The 27,057-nt window shown below is 43.1% G+C and overlaps 1 protein-coding gene across 1 annotated transcript in view; it reads right to left on the reverse strand.

Annotated features, from left to right (window-relative positions):
- LOC136866702 (hemolymph lipopolysaccharide-binding protein) overlaps positions 1-19,485 on the reverse strand; it is a 62,442-nt gene extending 42,957 nt beyond the window's left edge. Inside the window, exons 1-3 of the mRNA XM_068226815.1 lie at positions 19,332-19,485; positions 9,665-9,810; positions 3,410-3,539 (exon numbers count right to left, since the gene is read on the reverse strand). Coding sequence (XP_068082916.1) covers positions 3,410-3,539; positions 9,665-9,810; positions 19,332-19,485 — 430 coding nt within the window. The remainder of the gene's footprint in view (positions 1-3,409; positions 3,540-9,664; positions 9,811-19,331) is intronic.
- Between the last annotated feature and the right edge of the window lie 7,572 nt (positions 19,486-27,057).

A 27,057-nucleotide genomic window follows, 5' to 3' on the forward strand; every position in this document is an offset into this window, starting at 1 on the left:
CACAGGTTCAAGAGAACATGGTAAAATAATCGTGGAAGAGCAGAGAGTAAACAATTGTGTGTGTGTGTGAAACTGCCTAAGACATTATCAGAGTGAATGTCTCAGTAAATATGCTGTTTTCTGGAGACGACGAAGTGCCAGAATTTTGTCACGCAGGAGTTCTTTTACATGCCAGTAAATCTATCGACACGAGGATGACGTTTTTGAGCATCTTCAAAATATCATCGGAGTGAGCCTTAATGGAAGCCACCAAGTTGGGGTCAGAAAGCCAGCACTCAACCGTCGAAGCCACTCAGCCCGGCGAGGACGCAATTTCACTGATCTTAATGCATAAGTGGCACAAGTATTTCACAGGGTTGCCTTTCAATGGACAACGAGCCACACCCAGGAAGACCGGCAAGAATAGAAGAAATGACTGCTATAAAAAAAATGAAATGGTGTATGGCTTTTAGTACCGGAAGTGTCCGAGGACAAGTTCGGCTCGCCAGATGCAGGTCTTTTGATTTGACGCCCGTAGGCGACCCGTACGTCGTGATGAAGATGAAATGATGACGAATACGACACATACACCCAGCCCCCGTGCCAGCGAAATTAACCAATCATGGTTAAAATTCTCGACCCTGTCGGGAATTGAACCGGGGTTCCCTGTGACCAAAGCCCAGCACACTAACCATTTAGCCATAGAGCCTGACTGACTGCTATAATTACAGCCCTGCGAAGATATACAAACTATTATCCGTAGCCGCACTTTCTTCATCCGCTTCCGCATCCGCGAATGGTTACCCGCAGATATTGGAAATATTTAGGGCCTAACTACAGTATATTACACCCAAGGTATTGAAACGGATAGATCTGTAACATAATACAATAGGCCTGATACCTGGCACCAGAACCCCTATAGTCACAGGTTTATGAGGGATTTTCTCTTGCGACAACTATCGACCAGTTAGGCTTTGCTCGGATTTGCGACTTTATGGTCTCAAGGCTCTTTATATATCACCATTCTCCCATACGGTACCATTGTCAGCGGTCGTCTAATCACAAGGAAAAATTAAGAGTATACCTGAGTGAAAATCAATAAACTTAATTATTTATAAATTATCAGCAAAATTATCCGCACTGCCCTACAATTTGCATCCACCAAGACTCAAACTTCGCGGATATGCGCATATGTGCAGGGCTCTAGCTATAGTTGGCCAAGAATGAATGCGACGCGTGCCCTGCGCGAAACGAACAAATATGGACTACAACGATTGCTTCAAAAAGTAGTACGGACGCTTGCAGCAGAAGTATGTCAGCTCACAATGGGCTTTCTTTGAAGGTGGGCTTACTTTGAAGTAACTAAACATGTTAGGTTGATTTTTTACTACTTGTTTTCATACATCTGTTGTTTATTTGCTTGATGTTCCTATTGTTGGCCTGCCGAGACGGTAGAGGCGTTGTCGATTCACTCGTAAGGACGTGGGTTCGATTCCTCGTCAGGAAGTAAAAATATATAGAAAAGAAATTACTACTTTGGGAGTGGCACATGACCCTGAGGTTCGCTCAGCCTATACAAAAGATAGGTACTGGGTTAATTCCCAGGGCAACGGTGGCCGGGCCTAGAGCTAATCACGTTATCCCACTAAGTGCCGCCGTTACGGATAGTGGAAGCTCAATATTGCCCAACAATTCACCCTTGGCAGTTGATCATTAGGTAAAATCGCGCCCAACAGTAAATACATAATACGTAAATATTCCAAGATCAGCTTTAATCATTACGGCGTACTCTGAATCTTATCTCCAGCCCACTCCAATTTCAGGCTACTTAGGCCAAATTTCTCTCACCTATTTACTACTTTCAGCATCTTACAATTTTTTCCTATTGTTTTTATGACGCACCGTCTCGGACAGATTTTACGGTGACGGTGATATAGAACCCAGGGCTAAGATTGAGACAGAAGCGACTGTGGCCTTAAGGCACAGCCCCAAGAATTTGTCTGATATGAAAATGGTAAATAACGGAAAATCATCTTCAGGGCTGCTGAGAGTGAGGTTCGAACCCACCATTTCCCGAATGCAAACTCACTGCTACGTGACCAAATCACTGTATTCAGCATACTGAGTTGATCCTTATGCAATAGTTTTCTTGAAACGTTCCTTTCCTTCAGCACGTCTACATTTCTACTCGAAACAATCCTCTCTCTCTTTTCACCGGTTAACACTTCGTGGATTCCACTTTGTGATCGGGGTCTAGGCCTATGTGCTCCTTGCAGTACAACACCTTGCTTCTATGTAACCCCTATGCAGCCTGTATGATATCATACGTTGTCTCCAGCTCTTGTGGATGAATACTACTATGTTTATGCTTTTAAAACCTTAGCCCAATTCTTTAGCTTAATTTCTTTGTCCCGCAACAGTCTCCCCTACTGTTATGCAATCTTACTTTTTTTTTTTCTTTTGGAAAATCTATCGTGTAATATTGTAATGCGATAAGGTTAAATATATCTTTGCCAGCCCTGCAGTGTAGGGGTAACGTGCCTGCCTCTTACCAGGAGCCATCGAGTTCGATTCCCGTCCAGGTCAAGAATTTTTACTTCGATCAGAGTGCTAGTTCGAGGTCCATTCAGCCTACGTGGTTACTATTGAAGAGCTATCTGACGGTATGATAGCGGTCTCGGTCTAGAAAGCCAACAATAACGGCTGAGATGATCGGTCGTGCTGACCACACGACACTTCATAATCTGCAGGCCTTCGTTGCTTGGTAGACCATGGCCCTTCGGGGCTGTTGTGCCGTGGGGTTGGTTTGATTTTGAAGCATTTACTGGAAGTAAGCATAGAACACCCATAAATAAGCTCTCTTTATGTTTCTTCGGTCCAACTGAAGCATAGCAACACTTGCCATTTTGCTATTTGAGCCACCTGAGTAGCATTAACTGGTAAATGAAAGAGATCAAGGAAAACTAACTGTGAATGAATGTTTAAATCGGGGCCTATGACCAAGGTGTTTGCCCATTTTAAAGAAAGAAATCGTCATCATCATCACCATCATCAATGTTTAAATCGAGTGTTAGATGTTTCAGTTATATTATACTATTTCGGAATCATATTATTCCGTCGCCTTTTCCACACCGTAGAGGGGTTGCGGGTGCGAACTGTGTCACACTCGAGGAATTAGCTCTGTTTTACAGCTGGATGAACTTCCTGGCGCCAACCTTATGTTGTGGAGGGCTGTATTCACTATTGCGTGTTTCTCTGGTGGTTGGTAATGGTATGTCTGTGTGTTTTGTGTTTCGAAACTTCATGTTTTCAAATTAGAGAACTAGTATACTCGAAGAAGGATACGAGATGCGTGTGGGTATAGGTAGAACAAAGGATTTCTTCAAATAAGTTAAACTGTGTAGTGAGAAGAATCTAAGTGAATACTTACTGGAGAGTGTGGCGATAGTAACGAAAGTCTCCTTGCCGTCACAGGAGAGACTTTTCTGATCAACTCGTACCAGAACTGGGTTAGTCTCTCGATATTCACTTCGAGAATCTACGCCCTGCATAACCTCCACCTGTAACGTGAACAAGTGTCTGATATTTATACAAATCTTCCTTGGAGAAAACGTGCATTTGTCTAATTAATTACAGGTTTCATGCCTTATATTGAATGTTTCTAATTCATTCTACTGCTAAAATGTTTTCATTCCTCCCCTGAAGGGGGAGGCGGGCCTCTTAGACGGTGACGCCGTCTCTCAGGCCGGGAGATTTGTTACGGTGAACGAGATGCACGGAGAAGATGAGGGGGTTGGAAACCGCGGCCTATGCTAGGAACTGCCCCGGCATTCGCCTTAGTGTAGGAGAATGGAAAACAATGGAAAACCATTCTCAGGACAGCCGACGGTTGGTGCCAGCCATGAGGTCCAGCCCTCTTCCGTCTCCCGAATGCCGAGGCGTAGAGCCACAGTAGAGCCGTGGTCACCCCTCCTCTGCTCAGTTGGCCGGTCAGAGTGCAGAGTTGTTGGACTACGGACCAGCCGCTTGAGGGCTGATTCATTCCGAGCAAGAGTATCGGGTAAAGGCACTGCCTGTCGTTCTTACAGCTGTTTCAAATTAGATGTACCTAGCGAGTTGTGCAGTTTGTGCTATGTAATGTAGAAGCTAACGTTCAGGAGACAGATGATTCGAATGCCACCATGGTTTTACTTGGTTTCCCTTTTTTCCCACTAGGTAAAAGCTGGGGAAGTACCTCAATTAAGGCAACGGCGTTTTCCTTAGCTGTCCCAGCATTTTACTATCCCACCTTCGCCAAATGCACATATAAGTTAGTGCGTTGTTAAACTGTTAGCAAAAACGAAGGACTTGTCGCCATAAGACATATCTGTGTCGGTGCGACGTAAAGCAAAAAAAAAAAACAAAAAAAAAACGAAGGACAGGTGACCGTAAGCAACGTACGGTAATCTTAAAATACTAAATAAATAAACAGGCAACATAGGCCTGCTACAAAATTATTTTGAAAATAACTTTACTAGTCACTTCTAGCCAATTGCACTCGCCCTTTTTTTCTGAGGAAGATTTTCATGAATAATTTGTTACTTTGGGTCATTATTAAAGTTAACACATTGTTTTTGACTGATGATCTCTCTTCAGTTTTAGTACCGAAGTGATTTGGTGAAACATGAACATGTGTTTCTAACTAATTCTATCATTTGGAATGTTGCTTTAATCCGAAAGCCCACTTATTCAATTGGATAACAATTTTGTAATAGGTCATTAAAATATTAAATTAATATGTAAAAAATTGAAGTTATTCAGTCTATTGAACACAAGATATACTCTTATTAGTATACTAGACCATACCTGGAAAAGAAAACAGTTTATTATCAGCAGAAAGACGTATTTTATAAGAACATTCTCAGATTTTATCAAATCACAAATGTAGATAATATTTTTTCACGTCGCCTAAACTTGTCACTGATTATGAACAGGTGATATTATGAACAGGTGCAGAAAGCTATTGAATATTAAACATTCTCTGTTCAACATCTTAATAAATGCGAAAATGTTTTCTGAACTTATCTTAGTGCTGCCGCGGGATTTGTACGTCCATTCCTCTCAGTTGCTTCTTCCGAGCTGTGGAACTCACCTACAATTATCATCATTTATCATGAACTTATACACAATGAATTAATAAAGTAAAATTCATTATTATACACTAAGACATTCCAAAATCGTTATCCTGCAAACACATTTTCCACGAGACCCAAAAGCAGATGGACTATAAGCACGCTTCACTTGTTATGTTAGCTATAGGCGAGACCTGGCTCGATCCGCGCTGACTGGCCAGCATCTTCTAACAGGAAGGCTCTCTCCCACTGATCTCTATATATGGATGGCTGGTAGCTTGGGTAGCAGTAAGCCGAATAGAAGATGACTGGTGTAGTAAGATGGCAGCGAGCGCACGGTGCAGTAGACCACGAGGAGTGCGCTTGTTTGTTTAAACTTAGTTCAGTGTCGCAAGGCCTCTTGATTGTAGTTCCACGGGTGTTCTGTGCTGTGTTATTGCAATACCCCACACATCTACAAAGGAAATAAGATGAAATACATCAATGAAAAATCACTAGTTTAGATATTTCACTCGCTGAATTGAAGCCACATGTTACTTCTGCATGTTAGTAAAATATAAACGAACAAGGAAGCCATGCTTTTACTACTACGACTAACACAAATACGAATTCATAAATGTAAATAATACAAATACATAATATATTTAAACTATCAAAGTATACATGTGTGGCAGATATAAATTGAGTAGTATTTGGAAGAGGTACAACATTCTCTCCGTCAGTTCAAATTAAATATTTCCTAACATAACGTAATTGTATTGATTACGTAGTAAACAAGTGACTGTCAGCATGCCGAAGTGTACTTCAACGCAAATACGCCGCGAAATATTTGAATATATCACTATACCGTTACCCTGGGTGTGGTTCTGGGCTTTTAAATGTCCTGCGGGCTCATATTAAATGGCTTCTACAAGCTCTAAACAAGCCGGAATTACTAAAATAAAAAAATTCTGAAAGAGGAAGAATAGGGCTATTGTTGTATGAATAAAAAGTAAAACCGAGTTTTTGGCTCAAAATACGAAAAATTCAGTCATACCTCCCCTTAAAAATGCATAATTTCTTGGCATACATGTATAAAATTTACAGCAATGTTTCCAGAAACTGTTTTTCACTCGTAGTGTATTACCGATCGCTAATTGCATGTATTCAGCACCTAAGTTAATATTTGTCCGCCGTTATTATACACTCATTTTTATTGCTATCCCGGAGATTTACTGACCTCGGAATGACGTGCCGGTGTTCCCAATGTCCTTATGCTTTGAGTGAACATGTCCCTATATTTTTAATTATTCCAATGCGCCATTAATTGCGATTTAAAATTGATTATATTTTCATTGCTTCCCCATAAGGAGAGCTCTAGGATGGGTACACCAACATGGCGGAACGCGCGCTCAACTTGGCGTACTTTCTCCTGCGGCGGAGAGCTGCCATCAGCGATCCATGTATAGAGATCAGTGCTCTCTCCTCATCAATCTCGGCTCTTTATCCCCCAAAGAGTACGTTTCAATGAACATTGGTGCCCAGCTTTCCTGATGAAACTGAAGCTGAAAAGTATGTATAAGATGTGGAAACTGTCCTTGTTCTTTTCATATTTACCACCGAGACCTCTTGTTGTTGCTTCCTCTTATCTCACTGATCTACCATTACGTTTATCCTATCATATGTTCCTACTCATGTTACTATTCTTCTAAATATGGCTTCATTTGTCAAGTGCTTGTTCCTTTCTATTATTTAAAATATAACAGAACTGAAAGAGAAATAAGAGAGAAAATGTGATGGCTGATATACTGTATACGAATATATCTACCGGGTCGCTCGTATAAACTAAGACCGTTGAAGTGGTGCTTTTACTCTTCGATTTATAACCTGCAGTATGGGAGGCGAGCGCATAGTTTACCTTGCAAGAAGCCTGCACCTGTTCGACCTGGCAAGCATGAGTCGCCAGTCTGAATCTCAGCTGTTAACATGGTGAGACAGTTTTCATTACAACACCGTATTTTCGTATGTAAAAGTTCTGGTTTCTTCTTAATGGTCGTGTGAACAGTCATAACTCTCGATATTGCTGTGCAGACAATCCTAATAGTGTTTATGAAGTCCCCCAATATGATAGGAAGATTGGTGTTTGATCTACTGTTAGTGCAAGACGAATAATTGGGCCTAATTTTTTCGAGACGACGGTAAATAAAAAGAGGTACCTAAATGGCATTTTGACGCCATTCTTCCATCAGTTAACGGAAGAAAAAAAGTCGCGTGGGTGGTTTCAACAAGGTTCAGCCCCTGCTCATACAGAAGAAGATTCCCTTCCTACAACCCCGGAAGTGTTTGCAGAGCGAGTGATTAGTGCTGGTCTATTTCCCCCTCCTCCTCCAGATCTAACAGTGTGTGATTTTTACTTGAGGAGTAAAATGGAAGAGAAAGTGTATCGAACAAATCCTCAGACATTGGGAAGAACTAAGAAAAAACGTTACGAATGAAATCAGAAACATTGCAGTGGTAGAACTCACTCGCGTCAGTCAGAATGTGGTTACCAGACACAATGGCTGTAAAACTTAGGAAGGACGACACTTCTAGCATCCTTTACAAGGTAAGATTTCACATAAGATTGTATACACGCTTAAAGCAAGGTGGCCGCGCGCGACACAAGTTCGGCTGAGGCAGCTGCCATAGCGGAGTGTATAAGCACCGTGCGTTCGGTATGGGTTTATAAGACAGACCCTGTATAAGAAAATAGGAAAATCTATGTACACTGACTGACAGAGCAAATGCAACACCAATAAGGAGTGGTCAGAACTTTATGCCAATTGCAGGGTAGACTGACGTCACTGAGGTATGCTCATGATGTGAAATGCGCCGCTGTGCTGCGCACGTAGCGAACGATAAATGGGACACGGCGTTGGCGAATGGCCCACTTCGTACCGTGATTTCTCAGCCGACAGTCATTGTAGAAGGTGTTGTCGTGTGCCACAGGACACGTGTATAGCTAAGAATGCCAGGCCGCCGTCAACGGAGGCATTTCCAGCAGACAGACGACTTTACGAGGGGTATGGTGATCGGGCTGAGAAGGGCAGGTTGGTCGCTTCGTCAAATCGCAGCCGATACCCATAGGGATGTGTCCACGGTGCAGCGCCTGTGGCGAAGATGGTTGGCGCAGGGACATGTGGCACGTGCGAGGGGTCCAGGCGCAGCCCGAGTGACGTCAGCAAGCGAGGATCGGCGCATCCGCCGCCAAGCGGTGGCAGGCCCGCACGCCACGTCAACCGCCATTCTTCAGCATGTGCAAGACACCCTGGCTGGTCCAATATCGACCAGAACAATTTCCCGTCGATTGGTTGAAGGAGGCCTGCACTCCCGGCGTTCGCTCAGAAGACTACCATTTACTCCACAGCATAGACATGCACGCCTGGCATGGTGCCGGGCTAGAGCAACTTGGATGAGGGAATGGCGGAACGTCGTGTTCTCCGATGAGTCACGCTTCTGTTCTGTCAGTGATAGTCACCGCAGACGAGTGTGGCGTCGGCGTGGAGAAAGGTCAAATCCGGCAGTAACTGTGGAGCGCCCTACCGCTAGACAACGCGGCATCATGGTTTGGGGCGCTATTGCGTATGATTCCACTTCACCTCTAGTGCGTATTCAAGGCACGTTAAATGCCCACCGCTACGTGCAGCATGTGCTGCGGCCGGTGGCACTCCCGTACCTTCAGGGGCTGCCCAATGCTCTGTTTCAGCAGGATAATGCCCGACCACACACTGCTCGCATCTCCCAACAGGCTCTACGAGGTGTACAGATGCTTCCGTGGCCAGCGTACTCTCCGGATCTCTCACCAATCGAACACGTGTGGGATCTCATTGGACGCCGTTTGCAAACTCTGCCCCAGCCTCGTACGGACGACCAACTGTGGCAAATGGTTGACAGAGAATGGAGAACCATCCCTCAGGACACCATCCGCACTCTTATTGACTCTGTACCTCGACGTGTTTCTGCGTGCATCGCCGCTCGCGGTGGTCCTACATCCTACTGAGTCGATGCCGTGCGCATTGTGTAACCTGCATATCGGTTTGAAATAAACATCAATTATTCTTCCGTGCCGACTCTGTTTTTCCCCCAACTTTCATCCCTTTCGAACCACTCCTTCATGGTGTTGCATTTGCTCTGTCAGTCAGTGTATTTTATGCAATAAAGACATGGAAGTAACACAGTTACTGAAAAAGTATGAAGAGACCAAAATTCATGGGAGATGTATATTTGAAGGGCAAAAGCGAACTTAAAGTTTACAGTTAAAACTCGCTAACGTGTCGTCCATGGAGTTCTGGTTTCTCAGCCATTTGTAAGAGTAGAACGGAACATCGAATTCAAGACACAAGCAGCTGAAATGGCGTCAGATCAAAACGCCCCCTTAAGGTGACTAAATCCATTTTTTATTATTATTATTATTATTATTATTATTAATAATATTATGATTGCTACTATTATTGAGGAACCAGCAGTGTATCACACAGCGTCGCGGAACTCTGTCCTTAGGGCTTACTTAGAGTAACGAGGCAACGCGTCTTTGTACAGAAGGCTATGTCACTCACCTGTAAGTTCCAGTGGCCTGACATATTACGACGACTTCTGAGCTGGAAGCTCATTTCTCTGGCGCTGGTAGAAGAACACAACTGATTCGCCGAGGCAGGGGTCAACATCAGAATAACAAAGAGCGCAAGTACGCTGATATCCATTTCTGAAGAATTAAACAGAATTATCATTTCTATAACCAAATATAATAATACGTCATGAGAGTACTACAGTGGCCACTTACTCCTCTAGAAAATGACAATCATTACCTTCAAAACCTCAAATTTATGCAGTTTTATTTAACTAAACTTTTATGATACTTCTTGTAGAATCAGAATTACATGGAAGAATAGGAATAGATAAGATACAAGCAAATTCGTGATTGCATGACCCCCTTTGAAGATCAAGCACAACATCAGAATGAGACATGAAGTGGACATGAGAAATTCGGTGCAACGTACAACTTCCAACTGATGTTAGGGATACTAATGTTTCCGAAAATGAAACCCAACATTTCTAAAAGAGATGAATTCGCCAAAACACATTTCAAATAAGTATACAGAAAATTTACAAGCAGACCTTAACTTAGAATACCAACTTTCAGGAATAATAGATACAATTCCTCCAGAATCTAATAGAGCAGTAACCGGCTCGTCATGATTTCCAGCTTCAGGAAAGGTACAAATCCCGGAACATCAGAAGTAATCTTTAAGCACTCACTAGGATAGCCAATACCAACATTAGGATACCATTCCATATTACCATTAGACACAAGACTATTAAATGTACCTTTGACTGGGACTGAGGAAGGCGGCTCAGCCTTCTGCCTTTTCATACATAATTAGATCTTGGGGTAGAACTAGAACTAATGATTGGGTGGATTTATCGCATTTCTTTGCGATGTATCCCACACAACTTACATTAACCAGTAGCAGTAATAGGACTATCATGCACTCATGTTCATAAAAACCAGAACACATTGAAAACATAGAGATAGGAAGTTCATATTCACAGTATTGTGTGCGCACCTTTTCTGGATAGATTTACACCCTAGTGCTGAATTGGTCGACCTCGGCAATACGACATCTCTCTCTCTCTTTTTTTTTTTTTGCGTCGCACTGACACAGTTAGGTCGTATGGCGACGATGGGATAGGAAAGGCCTAGGAGTTGGAAGGAAGCGGCCGTGGCCTTAATTATGGTACAGCCCCGGCATTTGCCTGGTGTGAAAATTGGAAACCACGGAAAACCATCTTCAAGGCTGCCGACAGTGGGACTCGAACCCACGATCTCCCGATTACTGGATACTATCGAGGTCGGTCTGTACAACATCTGGCGTACACTTTACGTACTAGTACTGTTGTTATTTACACAGCAAAGCCAAACTATAGAATTCACTCTAGGAATAAGATTCTCATCGAGAAATGTTATATAATGTTTTATAATGTGTGTGTGACACAGTTGTTGGCTTAAGATAACAAAGGTTTAGCAAAATTCATATCGATCGATCATATTATCGATTCAATTCAGATTTCATTTCCATTCAGTTGGCAGTACTACTGGAACCGGAATTGCTCCCTCCTTACTCCTCAAACCCGTACACAAATCTATCGATAAAAAGTGCGCAGATAATACATGTGCATTAGTGTGTTCTGAGGAAATGATTAGCATTTGAACCATGTCGACCCTCAAGTTCTAAGTCCCCATCGATATCTCGGCGCACCACCACCGACTGATAAAATGTGCCTGCGGCTCTCGTTGTTGCTATAAACCAAAGGCAATGGATCAGTGTGACTTGAGCAGACGTGCAGAATGCCTCGCAGACGTATTTGAGAACCGTGCCGTCAAATGAGTTTGATAGAGGGCGCATTATTGGCATGAGGGAACGTGATGCATCCATCCGGAAAATTGCTGCTCGTGTGGGATGAAGTGTGTCGGCAGTGCAACGGGTGTGCACAGAATGGTTCCCAGAAGGCCGTAGAACACGACGATATGGGTCTGGTAGCACCATCCAGATTACCCCCCGAGAAGATCGACACCTCATCCGAATGGCATAGCAGGACAGATCTGGATCCTCCTCGGCTCTGGCACAACAGTGAAACAGTGTAACACATCGTACACTATCTGGAGTGACAGTCCGTCGCCGTTTATTACCGTCTGGGTTACCGGGGCGTCGTCAACTTCTCCGCCTATCTTTGACTAATGTGCATAAACATGCTAGACTGCAATGGTGTATGGAACGACGTCACTGGGGACAGAAATGGCAGCAGATAGTGTTTTCTGATGAATCCACGTTCTGTTTGTTCGAAAATGAATGGCTGCATTTTGGTTCGCCGCAGACAGAGGAGGGGGCGGGGGGGGGGGCGGAGGCATCACATTGACTGCATTCGCACAAAACATACAGCGCCAACTCAAGGACTTATGGTGAGAGGTGCTATTGGGTATAACCACAAATCACAGTGGGTGCGTGTCCAGGGCACTGTGACCAGTTTGACCTACGTGAATGGCATCCTGCGACCCGTAGCCATACCCTTTCTGTACGACACCCCAGACGCCATATTTCAGCAGGACAATGCGCGACCACATGTTGCTGCACAAACACATGCATTCTTGGTGTCGCAGGATGTCAGACTGTTGCCCGCCCGATCACTAGACTTGTCGCCAATCGAAAATGTGTGGGATATGGTGAAACGACGGTTACGGGGCTGTGACCGAATGCCAACCACCAAAGATGAAGTGTGGAACCAGGCGAATGCAGCATGGATGGCTATACCCCAGGACGCCATTCGCGCCTTATATGCGTCGATGCCATCACGCATGGAACAAGTTATCTTTCTTTGCTATGCCTTTACGTCGCACCGACACAGATAGGTTTTATGGCGACGATGGGATAGGAAAGGGTTAGGAGGTGGAAGGAGGCGGCCGTGGCCTTAATTAACGTACAGCCCCAGCATTTGCCTGGGCCAGCTCGCCCGGTTAACAAGTTATCAGTGCCCATGGAGGACCCAGTGCCTACTAGTTAACAGGACACATGCTGGACCTAGATGACTGAAATGCTAATAGTTTCTGCAGAACATCTTAATGAACACGTCCTGTGAATATGAACTTCCTATCTCTAGTCTTTTAAGGTGTTCTGTTTTTATATAGCGTGGTTACTCAATGTGTGTACTTCAGGAGTTGTTTCATATCTGGTCCTCCTGAATCGTTTTACACACCAGAGAAGTTCGTTCCTTATTTAGAGGGTGAGAACGTTTGTAGTCAGTGAAGTGACTAGTTCTTCAGTCACTGCTCATAATGCAAATTAAAAGTCTGCTTCGATTATTATTTGCGATGACTATTTTTTTAAATGTAACTCACGTATCCTAAGTATCATTTTCCTGTTCAGAAATACATTAGATGGTTTTTCGCATCATCAAAATAAATGTAGATTTTCCGTCGCTCTCATGTGGACAAGATTCTCCACTAACAGGTAATATTGTACTAGTCATTGTGTAGCGCAGTGTTCCGCGAAGTTGGGTGTCCCGTTGTCCCAGCAAAACATATACTGGACGCATAGTGTTCCATTTTAAACATGTTGCCATTAATGCTTTCACGGCCCGTACTTATAGACGTGATATTGTATAGGCGTTTGGGCTTGTGCCGTGTCAAGGAAGAAAGGTGAAATTCTTAAGGTTTCTCAGAAAACTGTGCTCTGCGTCCTCAGAAGAATTCTCGACTGTCCACGAGAAAGGCTTCTTAAACAATGACACTTTTGAATTTGGAACGTTATAATAGAAGTAGTACTATTTCCACTTCTACTTCTATTATAACGTTCCAAATTTAAAAGTGCCATTGTTTAAGAAGCCTTTTCCGTGTACAGTCGAGAATTCTTCTGAGGACGCAGAGCACAGTTTTCTGCGAAAATTTATTTAACCTTATTTTCTTGACACGGCACAAGCCCAAAAGCCTATACAATATCATGTTTCAACTTTATTTATGACGAAGCACTGACGTATATTTCCCGTTGTGTAAAGTAATTACAGTTCTTTGGTTGGCACTAAACGTCACCAACCAGTGAGACATAAAATGTAAAAATGGCAACTTACCATCCTGTGTAGTGAAAATTGTTTTGACATGAATATGTCTTATGGCTGGAGGTTATCCGAAAATTTATGTAAACAACAAAATGTGTGTCGGAAGTGACGTCACGTTTGGCGTAGGCCTTGGCCGCGAAATGATACAAACAAATAGTTCGTTATCAATGTTTGAGTTTCATTTATTGAAAGACATATTCGTGGTCATTAGCTTTTCGAGAAGGGAAAAGTTTCTTTTTTGCAACAATTTATGTTGGGCCGCTTCCATTTTTAATAATGATAATAAGGATAAGCAAAAGAAGAAGAAGAATCAGTACTTGTTTTCTATAAATAAATGGTTCACTTTGCGAGGTCCGTGGCTTGTATTAAGAAATTCTCTTAAATAGACATTAATAAACAACGGCAGTCGAAGTGTTCCGTATTTTGACGCCTGTGATCTGATCTCCCTAGTATAGGTACTTTAGCCAACGATAGTTTGAAGCCTGTAAAACAAGACACTTCCAGACAAAACATCCAAAGCATTTGAGTAAAACTATCGACTATTATAAGTGTCACGAGTAAATTTCTAGTAAAGCATGCTAGAGTTCCTAAGAAGGCACTAAGAGAAGGAAGGAAGGAAGGAAGGAAGGAAGGAAGGAAGGAAGGAAGGAAGGGAGAGTAAATGGTGCGGAGGGGGTGAGCGCGCAAGAAATGCTATGTTTTTTTTTCTTTACGTCGCACCGACACAGATGGGCTAGGGAAGGCCTAGGAATTGGAAGGAAGCGGCCGTGGCCTTAATTAAGGTACAGCCCCGGTATTTGCCTGGTGTGAAAATGGGAAACCACGGAAAACCATCTTCAGGGCTGCCGACAGTGGGGATGCTATGTTTCAGAACGGGGGCGAGACATAAATTGTTTGCGGAGGACTGGTGTAGCGCTTTCAACCAAATAAACATGATTTCCTTTCCTGGCTCCTCACCAGCTCGACGCCGTGTGGTGCTAGTGACAGCATTCCTTACACAGCAAGTCTCCCTAATAAATGGCGTGTATATATGCATTGGGGGGTCAGTTCGTGTACACATTTAAGTAAAAAATAAATAGCTCTATAAATAATATTAATAATCGTATTGCTTCACCTACCATGTACAGTAGAGATGGGAAAATTCTGAACGAGTGATTCAGAATTAATGAATCATTGCACTGAACGAATGAATCGCGATTCAGTGTACGAAACGAATGGACTAATTTGTGAATCGAAAGCTGAATTGGAACATGGCACAGCTACTCGCTACTTGTTCCTCCTCCTTTGATTCGTTCTAATTCACATAGCCATATCGAGTATCTGACATTTTTGAATCAATGTTAAGTAGTGAAGAACGACTCTGTTATTCTTTATTTAACCTAAATGCCGGGCTGAGTGGCTCAAATGGTTGAGGTGCTGGTCTTCTGAACCCAACTTGGCAGGTTCGATCCCGGCTCAGTCCGTTGGTATTTGAAGGTGCTCAAATACGTCAACCTATTTTCAGTATATTTACTGGCACGGGACAAAATTCCGGCACCACGGCGTCTTCGGAAACCGTAAAAGTAGTTAGTGGAACGTACAGCATATAACATTATTATTATCATCTAATATTGTCTGTGAATTATTCACTCGTTCACCAACACGAATTCTACAACAATGTTGTTTGTTTTCTACTGTGAGTATTCTTCGAAATATAGCCATATAAATACAGAAGGTCGTTCTGGATCTCTGGTGACGAGTTTGAAGGCCACTGGCGGCGCTGATAGAAACTTGAGCACGTTAAAACGGGGAGTGACGATTCACGTCAGAACTCGTGTCCTCATCCCGAGGTGGCGCAGCTCTTTTCAGGCACACCCCCATTGGAGGTGAGCTGCATGTACCATTTCAACCACATACCAGCCCTCCTGTCAGTCTTAAATTCCTGACAGTACCGGGAATCGAACCCGGGCCCCCGAGGACGGCAGCTAATAACACTAACCGTTACGCTACAGAGGCGGACACGTCAGAACTGAGAACGTGTGTATAGAGTTTCGTGACATTCGCTACTACGATGCCGAAGCGGACTGACCTTTACTGGGAGGGCTACATAACAGCCCTTTCCGATGCTAAATATAGCTATTCTGCAATCCAAGGAATGTGCAGGAAGCGTGATTATTTTATGTCAAAGGACGGGATCAGTTCTGTATTGAATAACAGGGCAAAGACCGACTGGGCTTCATTTCTGAGGGGATAATAATAATGGCGTATGCCTTTTAGGCCGGGAGTGTCCGAGGACATGTTCGGCTCGCCAGATGCAGGTCTTTCGATTTGACTCCCGTAGGCGACCTGCGCGTCGTGGTGAAGATGAAATGATGATCGAGACAACACGTACACCCAGCCCCTATGCCAGAGAAATTAACCAATGATGGTTAAAATTCCCGACCCTGCCGGGAATCGAACCCGGGATCCCTGTGACCAAAGGCCAGCACGCTAACCAATTAGCTTTGGAGCCGGACTTCTGAGGGGAATAAACAGGCAAATGCATGACCATCCACCAGCCGTACACCATAAGTGGTGAGGTAAATGGAAGCCCTTGTCTCAGGCGGTAACCTTGCCTCCCCAAAGGACTATCGCACGTTAAGTTGGGGATGTCTGTTACAACAGTTAACACCAAGGACCTGCAATTAGATAAGCGGCATAACCGTCGAGTCCACAAGCTGTTGCCTCGTCACATTTCGGAACGTCGCACTAACACAGGAAAGCTGTACGAGGGCTATCTGGCAGGCGAGAGATGAAAAATGTGGTGACATTAGACGAAGCATGTGTGCACCTTAGTGACTCTAACAAACCCCGTTCGATTTACTACCGTCCTAGAGACAATTTTGTTTTTATCAGACATTGTATAAAGAATGCCAGGAAAGTTTTCCAAGGGGTTTCATGATCATCCCTGGATACTGCTACAATGGCAAGTTAATCATTTGCCGTGTCGCTAATAATATGAAGCTGAACTCTACATACTATCAGCAAGAGGCTTTACCGCCCATTTACAACATAGATATCCCATCATTGTATGGGAGGGTGAAAAATGCATGTATGGGTTCAATCAAGGTAAAACATCCAGCCACATCTCTCCTTCGACTCGTCTGTTCTTAGAGAGAATGGAATCCGTGCTACTCCTTTTACTACCGGGCGAGTTGGCCGTGCGGTTAGGGGTGCGTGGCTGTGAGCTTTCATCCGGGAGGTAGTGGGTTCGAATCCCACTGTCGGCAGCGTTGAAGATGGTTTTCCTAGGTTTCCCATTTTCACACCAGGAAAATGCTGGGACTGTACCTTAATTAAGGCCACGGCCGCTTCCTTCCAACTTCTAGGTCTTTCCTATCCCATCGTCGCTATAAGACCTATCTGTGTCGGTGCGACGTTAAGCCACTAGCAAAAAAAAAGAAATCCTTTTACTGACATTCCGGTGGAGGCACCCGATGGGTCACCCATGGACTTCTGTGCATTTGGACTCCTAACAAGGGCATTGAGAAATAGACATCCACGCACTAGCAATGGCGTCTGGAAAGCCTGTCAGGAGGAGTGGGATAATACCGACATTCTAGCTTTGCGAAAAACTTCGTTACAATGGAAATTACGTTGTCGGGCTATAGCTAGAAATGCTGGCTTTCCAATTGAGCATGATCATTCGTGGAGGCATGGCTCTTCATAAGCTAATTATCCAGACATCGTCCCCAGAGATCCCTAACGACCTTCTGTAATTTCTTCAGAGACTATTTGCTGCTGAATTTCTGAATTATGAAAAGCTTTACATTCCATTCCTCCAATGGCATCCATGGTCTGTAATGAATACGGTTTTACGAGAGGCTAGTAACAATCTAGCTGAATTTCTCCTTAAAATGGCAATCATCACTAATTCCACAGGTCCACACAGTGATAATGATGGTCAATAAATTGGCCGACGATTTATTATTGTAGTAACAAATTTCCAGACCTTTCACAGTTACCTAGTTACTTACGGATATTATTTTACCACTTGAGGTTTTATATATATTGGAAATTAACATGTAATTTTGGCGAACATTTATAAGAATGCATAATGTGGATGATTCCTTCTTCTTCTTCTTCTTCTTCTTCTTCTCCTTCTTCTTCCTCTTCCTCTTCCCACTTTTTAAATTACAGCCAGCAATGAATGCAGGCTACCGAGACTACCACCTGAGACTTGCTTGCCCCTTCATGGAAATATAATTCCCCTCTGAAGTTACACTGGTATCATGATAATAATAATCTCATATACAGTATATAATAGTTCCCTGTCTAAATAATTAAAAACTAGAAACCGTAGGAAGCTAAAATATTGAATGCTGGTAGCCCCTAACCCACAGTGGTGAATGAATATTACACAGGGTGCATACGTTATATTAATTTACTTCCTTTCAGTAAAACCTACTTTGGAGTTTGAAATCAAGAATTCACTGGGGAAGTGGAATGGGGGAGGGAGTTTCCAAAAAATGAACAAAAATTTCTCGAAACTTGCAAGGTCTAGGAAGCTGGAAGCTTTCATGCAAGCATTCTTTAACCCAGAAGGGAGCAGGAATATTATGAGATTGAAAATTATAACGGAGATACCGAGAAAGGAGGAGGGTTTCCAAAGAGATCTGAAATTGTATAATAAACCCTTTCCATTGCCAAATGGGCTTGTGTTTCGCACTCAAAATCAGACATTTCTCCATCAGACCGACTTTTATCATTATCATCAATAAAGCACCAGGACTCTCCTTCAACAACGTGGATTCTTTTCTAAGAGTTCTGCTATTTCCCCACGGACAGTTAGGGGCTGTGCCTACCAGAACGAAGTTCCTTAAGACAGCTGGGAACAAGGTCATACATTACGAAACATTTCATTTAAGTTCAGTTTTCTCTCCACATTAAGTCCCTTCGCTTGAACACCTACTTTCTAATATCAAGGGCAAAGAAAATTATCTCCCTCAACAAATGCCAATGTCATACACAAAACGACGTAAAAACTGTTGGTTTTTATAGGAAATAATAATAATAATAATAATAATAATAATAATAATAATAATAATAATAATAATAATAATAATAATAATAATAATAATAATCATTTGTTGCTGATCAGCATCTGTTCTGACTTCTAACTCTCTTAACGGACATCAGTGTGTGCGGATATTCTCCTTCAGGAGTTCTTTAACGTGTTGGAAGCCAACAACACGGAGTTGTCAGCCACCCTAATGCCACCGACCTCAGACGAACAAACCAGCTATCTTGGGAACAGAGAAAATACAACAAGAGTGCTCCTGCTGTCAAAGGAAATGGCTCTCCAGACCACAACTCCTGGTGTAGGTCCAGCGTGTCGACGCCGCAGACAGCTTGGTTCCAGCGCGCACCTAGCAACCTTCTTATCAACATATGGCGATCACTGGCACCAAAACAGAAACGGCTCTCATCTGAGAACATAACCGATGTCCTTTCCGCCTTCCATTGAGCTCTAACTTGACACCACTGAAATCGAAGGTGGCAGTGATTCGGAGTTAGTGGCATGTACGCCACAGGACATCTGGCTCGGAGCTGTTCTTCAAGTTATCGATTTGTTACAGTTTGCTGTGTCAATGGTACCAACTGAAGCCGTGATGGCTGTTGCATATGCAGTACGTTCCACCACAACCGTGCGGCGGGTACGTAGTGACCCGTGTGCAGCCGGACCGCGGTCTTTTTGAGACAGCGCCTTTCCGTAACCAGTGTTGCCAACACCGATGCGCTGTGGATACATCCCTGCCAAGTCTTTCTGCAATATCGCGGAAGGAACATCCACCTTCTCGTAGTCCTATTACATGGCCTCGTTCAAACTCAGTAAGCTGCCTTATTCGCGTTCTTACACACATGCTCGATTCACACCTACCTCATAACATCAACGCCGAACGATGACAAATGCTCACGAAGTGTACAGCGCGTATTTAAAACTAACTTGCTTTGCAAAGTCATGGTGGCTAGTAGCATCACTCTTCATCGATCAGATCGAAAATTTGAATAGGCGTCGTCTTTCAGATGAGCAAACTCGCCTCCCGAATTTCGTTTGTCTAGCACAATCCCTTCATGGTGTTGGGTTTTCGTTTCCCGCCAGTATAGTTTTATAATCGTAAACACGTGGAACCTTAAATGGAATTTCCTCAATAAGAAGAAGAGGAAGAAAAAGAATCTGCTGTGTTGATCTGACCCAAAGTTCGGTCGGATCTCCAACAGTTCTAATATCCAAACCAAACCCCATGGCACTACAGCCCTTGAAGGGCCTTGGCCTACCAAGCGACCGGTGCTCAGCCCGAAGGCCTGCAGATTACGAGGTGTCGTGTGGTCAGCACGACGAATCCTCTCGGCCGTTATTCTTGGCTTTCTAGACCGAGGCCGCCATCTCACCGTCAGATAGCTCCTCAATTCTAATCACGAAGGCTGAGTGGACCTCGAACCAGCCCTCAGGTCCAGGTAAAAATCCCTGACCTGGCCGGGAATCGAACCCGGGGCCTCCGGGTAAGAGGCAGGCACGCTACCCCTACACCACGGGGCCGGCAGTTCTAATATCAGCTGCCACAAAAAAAGACAGGTGTCACTAAGGAGTCATATTAGGGAAATAAGAAGGGAGAAAGGTTCCCGTTACTTTCCTTGGTGAGTCAGAAGGTGCTACCACATAACAATCTGCGCAACCCACTGAAATATGTGCATCAACCAACACTACAATCCATTCTTTCACACCATTCGTCACAGGGACTGACTGCATAAGGAGTTGCATTAACTACCATCGTTCGTAACTCTGGCACTGTCAAACACTAAGATATGACTCCTGAGACAGATCGATTAAAGTAACAAAATTATTCTAGTCCGTATAAGAAATGATAGTGCATTGTACATAATAATCTATCTCGAATCGGAAATATGACTGGAATTAGTAATAATAAAATAAAATTATATAATAAAATGAAATGAAATGGCGTATGACTTTTAGTGCCGGGAGTGTCCGAGGACATGTTCGGCTCGTCAGATGCAGGTCTTTTGATTTGACACCCGTAGGTGACCTGCGCGTCGTGATGAGGATGAAATGATGATGAAGACGACACATACACCCAGCCCCCGTGCCAGCAAAATTAACCAATTAAGGTTAAAATTCCCGACCCTGCCGGAAATCGAACCCGGGACCCCTGTGACCAAAGGCCAGCACGCTAACCATTTAGCCATGGAGCTGGACTATACAATAAAATAATAATAAATACAGTGATGAAACCAGAATGTCTTCGTGCAAGTGAAGTTTAGTTTAGATAAGCTGCAAGTACTAGAAAGAAGGATCACAAGAAAAATCTTAGGTCCAATGAAAAGAACAAAACGATGGAAATTAAGAAGTAATAAGGAAATATACCAGAACATAGAAAATATAATAAAAACAATAAGAAATAGAGATTGTCATTTTTTGAACATACTGTATCTATGGAATGGGTGATAACTGACAAAACAGATATTCAAGTACCTCTGGGAGAAAAAGTCAACAACAAGTTGGGTACAAGAGGTCAAGAAAAAGTTATATAAAGAAATAAAATGAGAAATTAGGAAACTAGAGAGAGAGAGAGAGAATTTGAAAAATAAAGTTTTAAGAATGGAAGGATTCCAAGGAAGAATGAAGAGGAAAACCGGCCCAAAGTGGTCTGGAGAGAGAAGAATAAAGCATAGTGGAATGATGAACAAGGGCGCCCATACCCGGGGGCAAGGTGGGGCTACGCCCCCCCCCCCTAATAGCTCTCAGGGAAAGGCAAAATATCTAGTCTAGTCAGGTGTTTTCCTTTCAAGAAAATGATTTAAAAGTCAGTATTACGTAGAAGCGGTAGTACCGTTCCTCACCAACAGGCAGGGAACACCGTGGGTTATTCTACCACAGAACACAAGTCGCCATTTATCTTCCAAAATATTAAAAATACTACGTACCCCCAGGTCTGCCCCCCCCCCCCCCCGCTACAAACTGGCATATGGGCGCTGATGATGATGAAGGAATACTGGAAAGAACGGAAGAGGAAACAACAAGGAAGGATGAATAGAAATTCACATGTGGTCTCTAGCAGGCCGCATCGTAAATAATAATAATAATAATAATAATAATAATAATAATAATAATAATAATAATAATAACAGCTCAATAATAATAATAATAATGATGATAATGTTAATAATATTAATAATAATGAGGAAGAAAGAAGAAGAGTAGTGGTGGTGGTGGTGATTATTGTTTTACGAGGAAGTGCAACTGGGCAACTATCCCCTGTTAACACTAATCAGAAGTAAAATGAAACAGCTCCGACACTCCTAAGAATGAAGGTATCGGTAAAAGAAAGACAAGGGCCAAGTGCGTGAAAATGAACCCTAGGCCTGGGATGAGAAAGAGACAAGTGTTGGCCAAGGGAGGTCGGATAGGATAGACGAACGTGAGGAGCCTGGGCCTCGTAGTCGCCAACGCACGTTCCCAAGTTAAGAGACCCTGGGGTCACTTTCAGTCGCCTCTTATTCTACCACCGCTACCTACAGGGGGAAAGAAGAAGAAAACAAGAAAGGCGGAAGCCATTACCCTGCATAACGTACAACGGCAGTAATGGTGCACAGAATCCACGATTTGTAATGAATCAGTAGTAAACCACATTCTTCGAATTTCTTCAGAAAGATTAAATGTCAACTTACCAGTTTATAGAAAACTCTGAGGGTGACCAGCTAATGTTCTGAACATCAGCCTTATATATCGTAGATCTTGTATCAAGATTCCAGAGGTTTTTACATGGTTCACTGATGTGTGGTAGATTATTTATCTCAGTGTGATTATTTAAAATAGCTGACTGGAAACATCGCAATGGATCACATAGCAAAAGAAGCCGCCAGATAATATTAATAGTTCTTACTATCAATGGAGATGACCGTCACACTTTGTGGATTTTCATGTATAAGATGATGATCTCCAAACGGCGTAACGTACATACATTTTCATTAAAGACTGTTATGCCTTTCAGACTTGAGTCTGCAAGCGCCCGTGAGTTTACTAAACGCCTCCACAATTTTCTATTTGTGACCAGCTCCATAGCCTCGTATTGTTCCGTACCTTTTATATTTAAGATGTAAGATCGTCGCCTTGGTCTCCCTCTACTTCTCTTATCCCTTTACCGAGTCTATTATTCTCCTAGATAAGCTATCCTCCTCCATTCGCATCATATGATCCCCCTGTTTATGCGACCATCGAGTTCCATCCTATCTCCTCATTTCGAGTACCCTTCTCCTCTCTTTTTCCAGCGATCATTCTCACTACCTTCATGTCAGATGAAACTCTATCATAAATCCACCCAGATTTCACTCCCGTACAGCAAACAAGCTGTGTCCGGGAGCTGATTTACAGAAGTCTGTTGATCGCAGCTCACTGCATTAGCTTTGCGACACCTTGATTCAATTTAATTTACTATAAGTTACTACATTCCTGGGATAATACACATCCTAATAGGCCTACTTGAAATGATCTCCCTGTTCTAGTTTTGTATCTCCAACCTAACAATTTCCTGGCTCTCTTCTCAATTGACATGGCTTCAGTTTTGGAAATGCTAATTTTCATACCATACATAGGGCCTATTGCACATTTTTCAAGTTCCAATCCCCTGTATGCCATAAGAGGCGATAAAAAGTGGCCCTGGGGGCTGTTAACTTGGGAGCGTGGGTTGGCGACTACGGGGCTTTTAGCTGAGTCCTCGCATTGCTTCCACTCAGTTGTGTCAGGCTCCTCAATTTCATATCTATTATCCGACCTTCCTTGGTTAACAGTTGTTCTTTTCTTACCCCGACGGTATTAGGTTGCGAGTCTTTCATTTTCATGCTCTTTATGGTCCTTGTATTCCTTTAGTCGATAGCTTCATTTTTAGAAGTGTAGATTCCTTCCATTTTTTCTCTCTGATTAGTATTATATAGAGGATGGTTGCCCAGCTGCTTACTACATTTCCACCAAACCGAGTCTCTCCCTGCCATTTTATACCTTTCAGTAAATGATCCATGTAAACTACGAACAACAAAGGTGTAACCCCTCTAAGTGCCTTGAACCAAGAACTCATTTTATACCATAATTCTTACTGCAGCTTAATTGCCAATATAAATGCCTCCTTTGATAGGTTTTAATAATCTGCCTTTAATCCCTTAATCCTTCAGTATTGCTAACATATTTTCTGTGGGTACTCTGCCATATATCTTCTGAAAATCTACGGAACATAAACATAACTCTCTATTCATCTGGCACATGCTGAAAATTTGATCCTTACAGCTTCTCTGCGGTCTAAAACCACACTGGTTTTCATCCAACTTACTCTCAACCATTGATCACACTCTCCCACCCAAAGTACCAGTGAACACCTTGATTGTAAATAGCATACATTGTAAATACATTTGAAATTTAAATGTGGACAATATCTTTATGTATAGACTTGACATACCAAAGAGAAATTTCCTCAGACATAATCTTTAAGACGTGAGCAAGAAGTTCACTCCAGTAAACTTACAGTATATGTGAATTATGTACCATTTGCGATTACTCCTTGTCAATTAGAATGCAAGACTAATTTATTTTTAACGTGTAAAACATTGTCCCACTTGCGATCATTCTGATCAATGTGATCACTCTGATAATATGATGACTCACGTACACTCGGGTGCCGAGCGAGTTGGCGGTGCGGTAGGGATGGCGCAGCTGTGAGCTTTCATTCAGGAGATGGTGGGTTCGAATCCCAATGTCGGCAGCCCTGAAGATGATTTTCCGTGGTTTCCCATTTCCACGCCAGGCAAATCCTGGGGCTGTACCTTAACTAAGGTAACGGGCGCTTCTTTCCCACTCCACCTTCCCCTTTCCCATCGTCGCGTCGCCGAAAACCTTCCGTGTGTTAGTACGACGTTAATCCACTAGCAGTCCGGCTCCATGGCTAAATGGTTAGCGTGCTGGCCTTTAGTCCAGAGACCCCGGGTTCGATCCCCGGCCGGGTCGGGGATTTTAACCTTCATTGGTTAATTCCAATGGCTCGGGGGCTGGGTGTGTGTGTCGTTTTCAGCATTAGAACTCATCACAGGTAGGGCCCCATTCTCATAGACGAGCAGGTCGCCTATACGGCGTCAAATCGAAAGACCTGCACTCGGCCTCTTCGGAGGCCACACGCCATTATTATTATTATTATTATTATTATTATTATTATTATTATGTCCGACTCGTTGGCTGAACGGTCAGCGTACTGGCCTTCGGTTCAGAGGGTCCCGGGTTCGATTCCCGGCCGGGTCGGGGATTTTAACCTTAATTGGTTAATTCCAATGGCACGGGGACTGGGTGTATGTGTCGTCTTCATCATCATTTCATCCTCATCACGACGCGCAGGTCACCTACGGGTGTCAAATAGAAAGACCTGCACCTGGCGAGCCGAACCCGTCCTGGGATATCCCGGCACTAAAAGCCATACGACATTTCATTTTCATTATTATTATTATTATTATTATTATTATTATTATTATCCACTAGCAAAGAAAAACCACACTAAGGTTGCTATGAGGGAATTCCCTTATGTGTGATGGGCTGGTACAAAGTGACAGCTCTCAAATAACTAGTGACAACTAAGCGTTCCGATTCTGTTGTTGAAACATTGAATTAATTCTGTTTATCGTTTTTGTCTGATGCGCTAATATCGCGACAGACACATTGAATAGGACCATGTGTACCTTTTGTTTAGGTTATCGGAAGGCCATGTGTATAAAGGCAGACAAGTGAGGTTTTTAAAAAGCAGGGCAAAATCAGGACATATTAAAACCGTTGACTCATACAAAGTACATTTTTCAAATTCAAAACGAAAATTTGTGCTGTAACACTCAGCTTCCTTGTCAGTGGCATTCTTTTTGACGTATTTGTATCTCACCTCCAACTCAGTAGTAAACGTACACTTTCTTTTCCGCAGTATACAATAGGGGGGGGGGGACTCTATTAAATTAATACCTAAACAATGCACTAACTGTTCAAATATTCAAACTGTTCCAAACAGAACTAGCCTACTTTCATCTATATAAATCTTCTTCTAATTCTTCTACCGCTTTTCCCACATTTGTTGGGTCGCCAGTGCGATTTGTGTCACACGTGTGGATTTGGCCCTGTTTAACGGCCGGATTCCCTTCCTGACACCAACCCTATATGGAGGGATGTAACCACTATTGCGGTTTTTTTGTGTGGTTGGTAACGTAGTGCGTTGTCTGACTATGAAGATGAAAGTGTCGGGGCAAACACAAACAGCCAGTCCCCGAGCCAGAAGAATTAATCACACGCTATTACAATCCCCAACCCGGCCGGGAATCGAACCCGGGACCCTCTGAACCGAAGGCCTCAATGCTGACCATTCAGCCAAGGGTCGGACAGTTTCACCTATACAAATAAAATCACATTTTTCTGTACAATCAGGTTAGATGTACATAAAATCGAAACCTTGATTTTAAGAAATCTTTATATTTAAACTTAGTTGAAGAAGTAATCTATATAAATAAAATTGTATCGACCGTGTGTCTGTACATTGACTATTTTGGTGAAATTCCCCTACAGTTATCCGTGTCGGGTGTAGTAATGACCATCTTCATATTTTTTAGCTTTGGCGTCTGTCGGTCTGTCGGTCTGTCGGTTTGTCGGTCTGTCGGTTTGTCGGTTTGTCGGTCTGTCGGTTTGTCGGTTTGTCGGTTTGTCGGTCTGTCGGTTTGTCGGTCTGTCGGTTTGTCGGTTTGTCGGTCTGTCGGTTTGTCGGTTTGTCGGTTTGTCGGTTTGTCGGTTTGTCTGAGTTCTTATAACTTGAAAACTACAGGATATACTGTATTTCTACCAAACTTGATATTTAGAATCCACCTGTTCTTGGGTAGGTTTTAGGGCCAATATTATTTCTGAATACCTTAATTTACCGGGGATTTATCTGAAACCGAAACCATGATTTTACACTCCCGCAAAATATGCACATCCAAAATTAATGGTACTAATCTACCATCCTTAATGGAAATCAATTTCTAAAACTTTTCCTCATGTGCATCATTTCGATAGGAGGATTAATAAGGGAGTTATCATGAACAGTCGGTTCTGCAGGCTATGTCCAGCGGACATAGCCCAAAAGGTGTTGTACGTGGAGCAGATTCCTTATTTATCTACGACCGCGTGTCTTTGCATTGACTACTTTGAAGGAATTTTCCTACAGCTATCCGTTTAAGGGGTAAGAATGACCACCTGCATATTTTTTGCTTCAGTTTTCTGAAAGTCCTAATTTTTACCCCTCTCCCCCAAAATCAAGAT

The sequence above is a fragment of the Anabrus simplex genome, chromosome 3 (genome assembly GCF_040414725.1).
Source record: "Anabrus simplex isolate iqAnaSimp1 chromosome 3, ASM4041472v1, whole genome shotgun sequence".
Taxonomy (NCBI): Eukaryota; Metazoa; Arthropoda; class Insecta; order Orthoptera; family Tettigoniidae; genus Anabrus; species Anabrus simplex.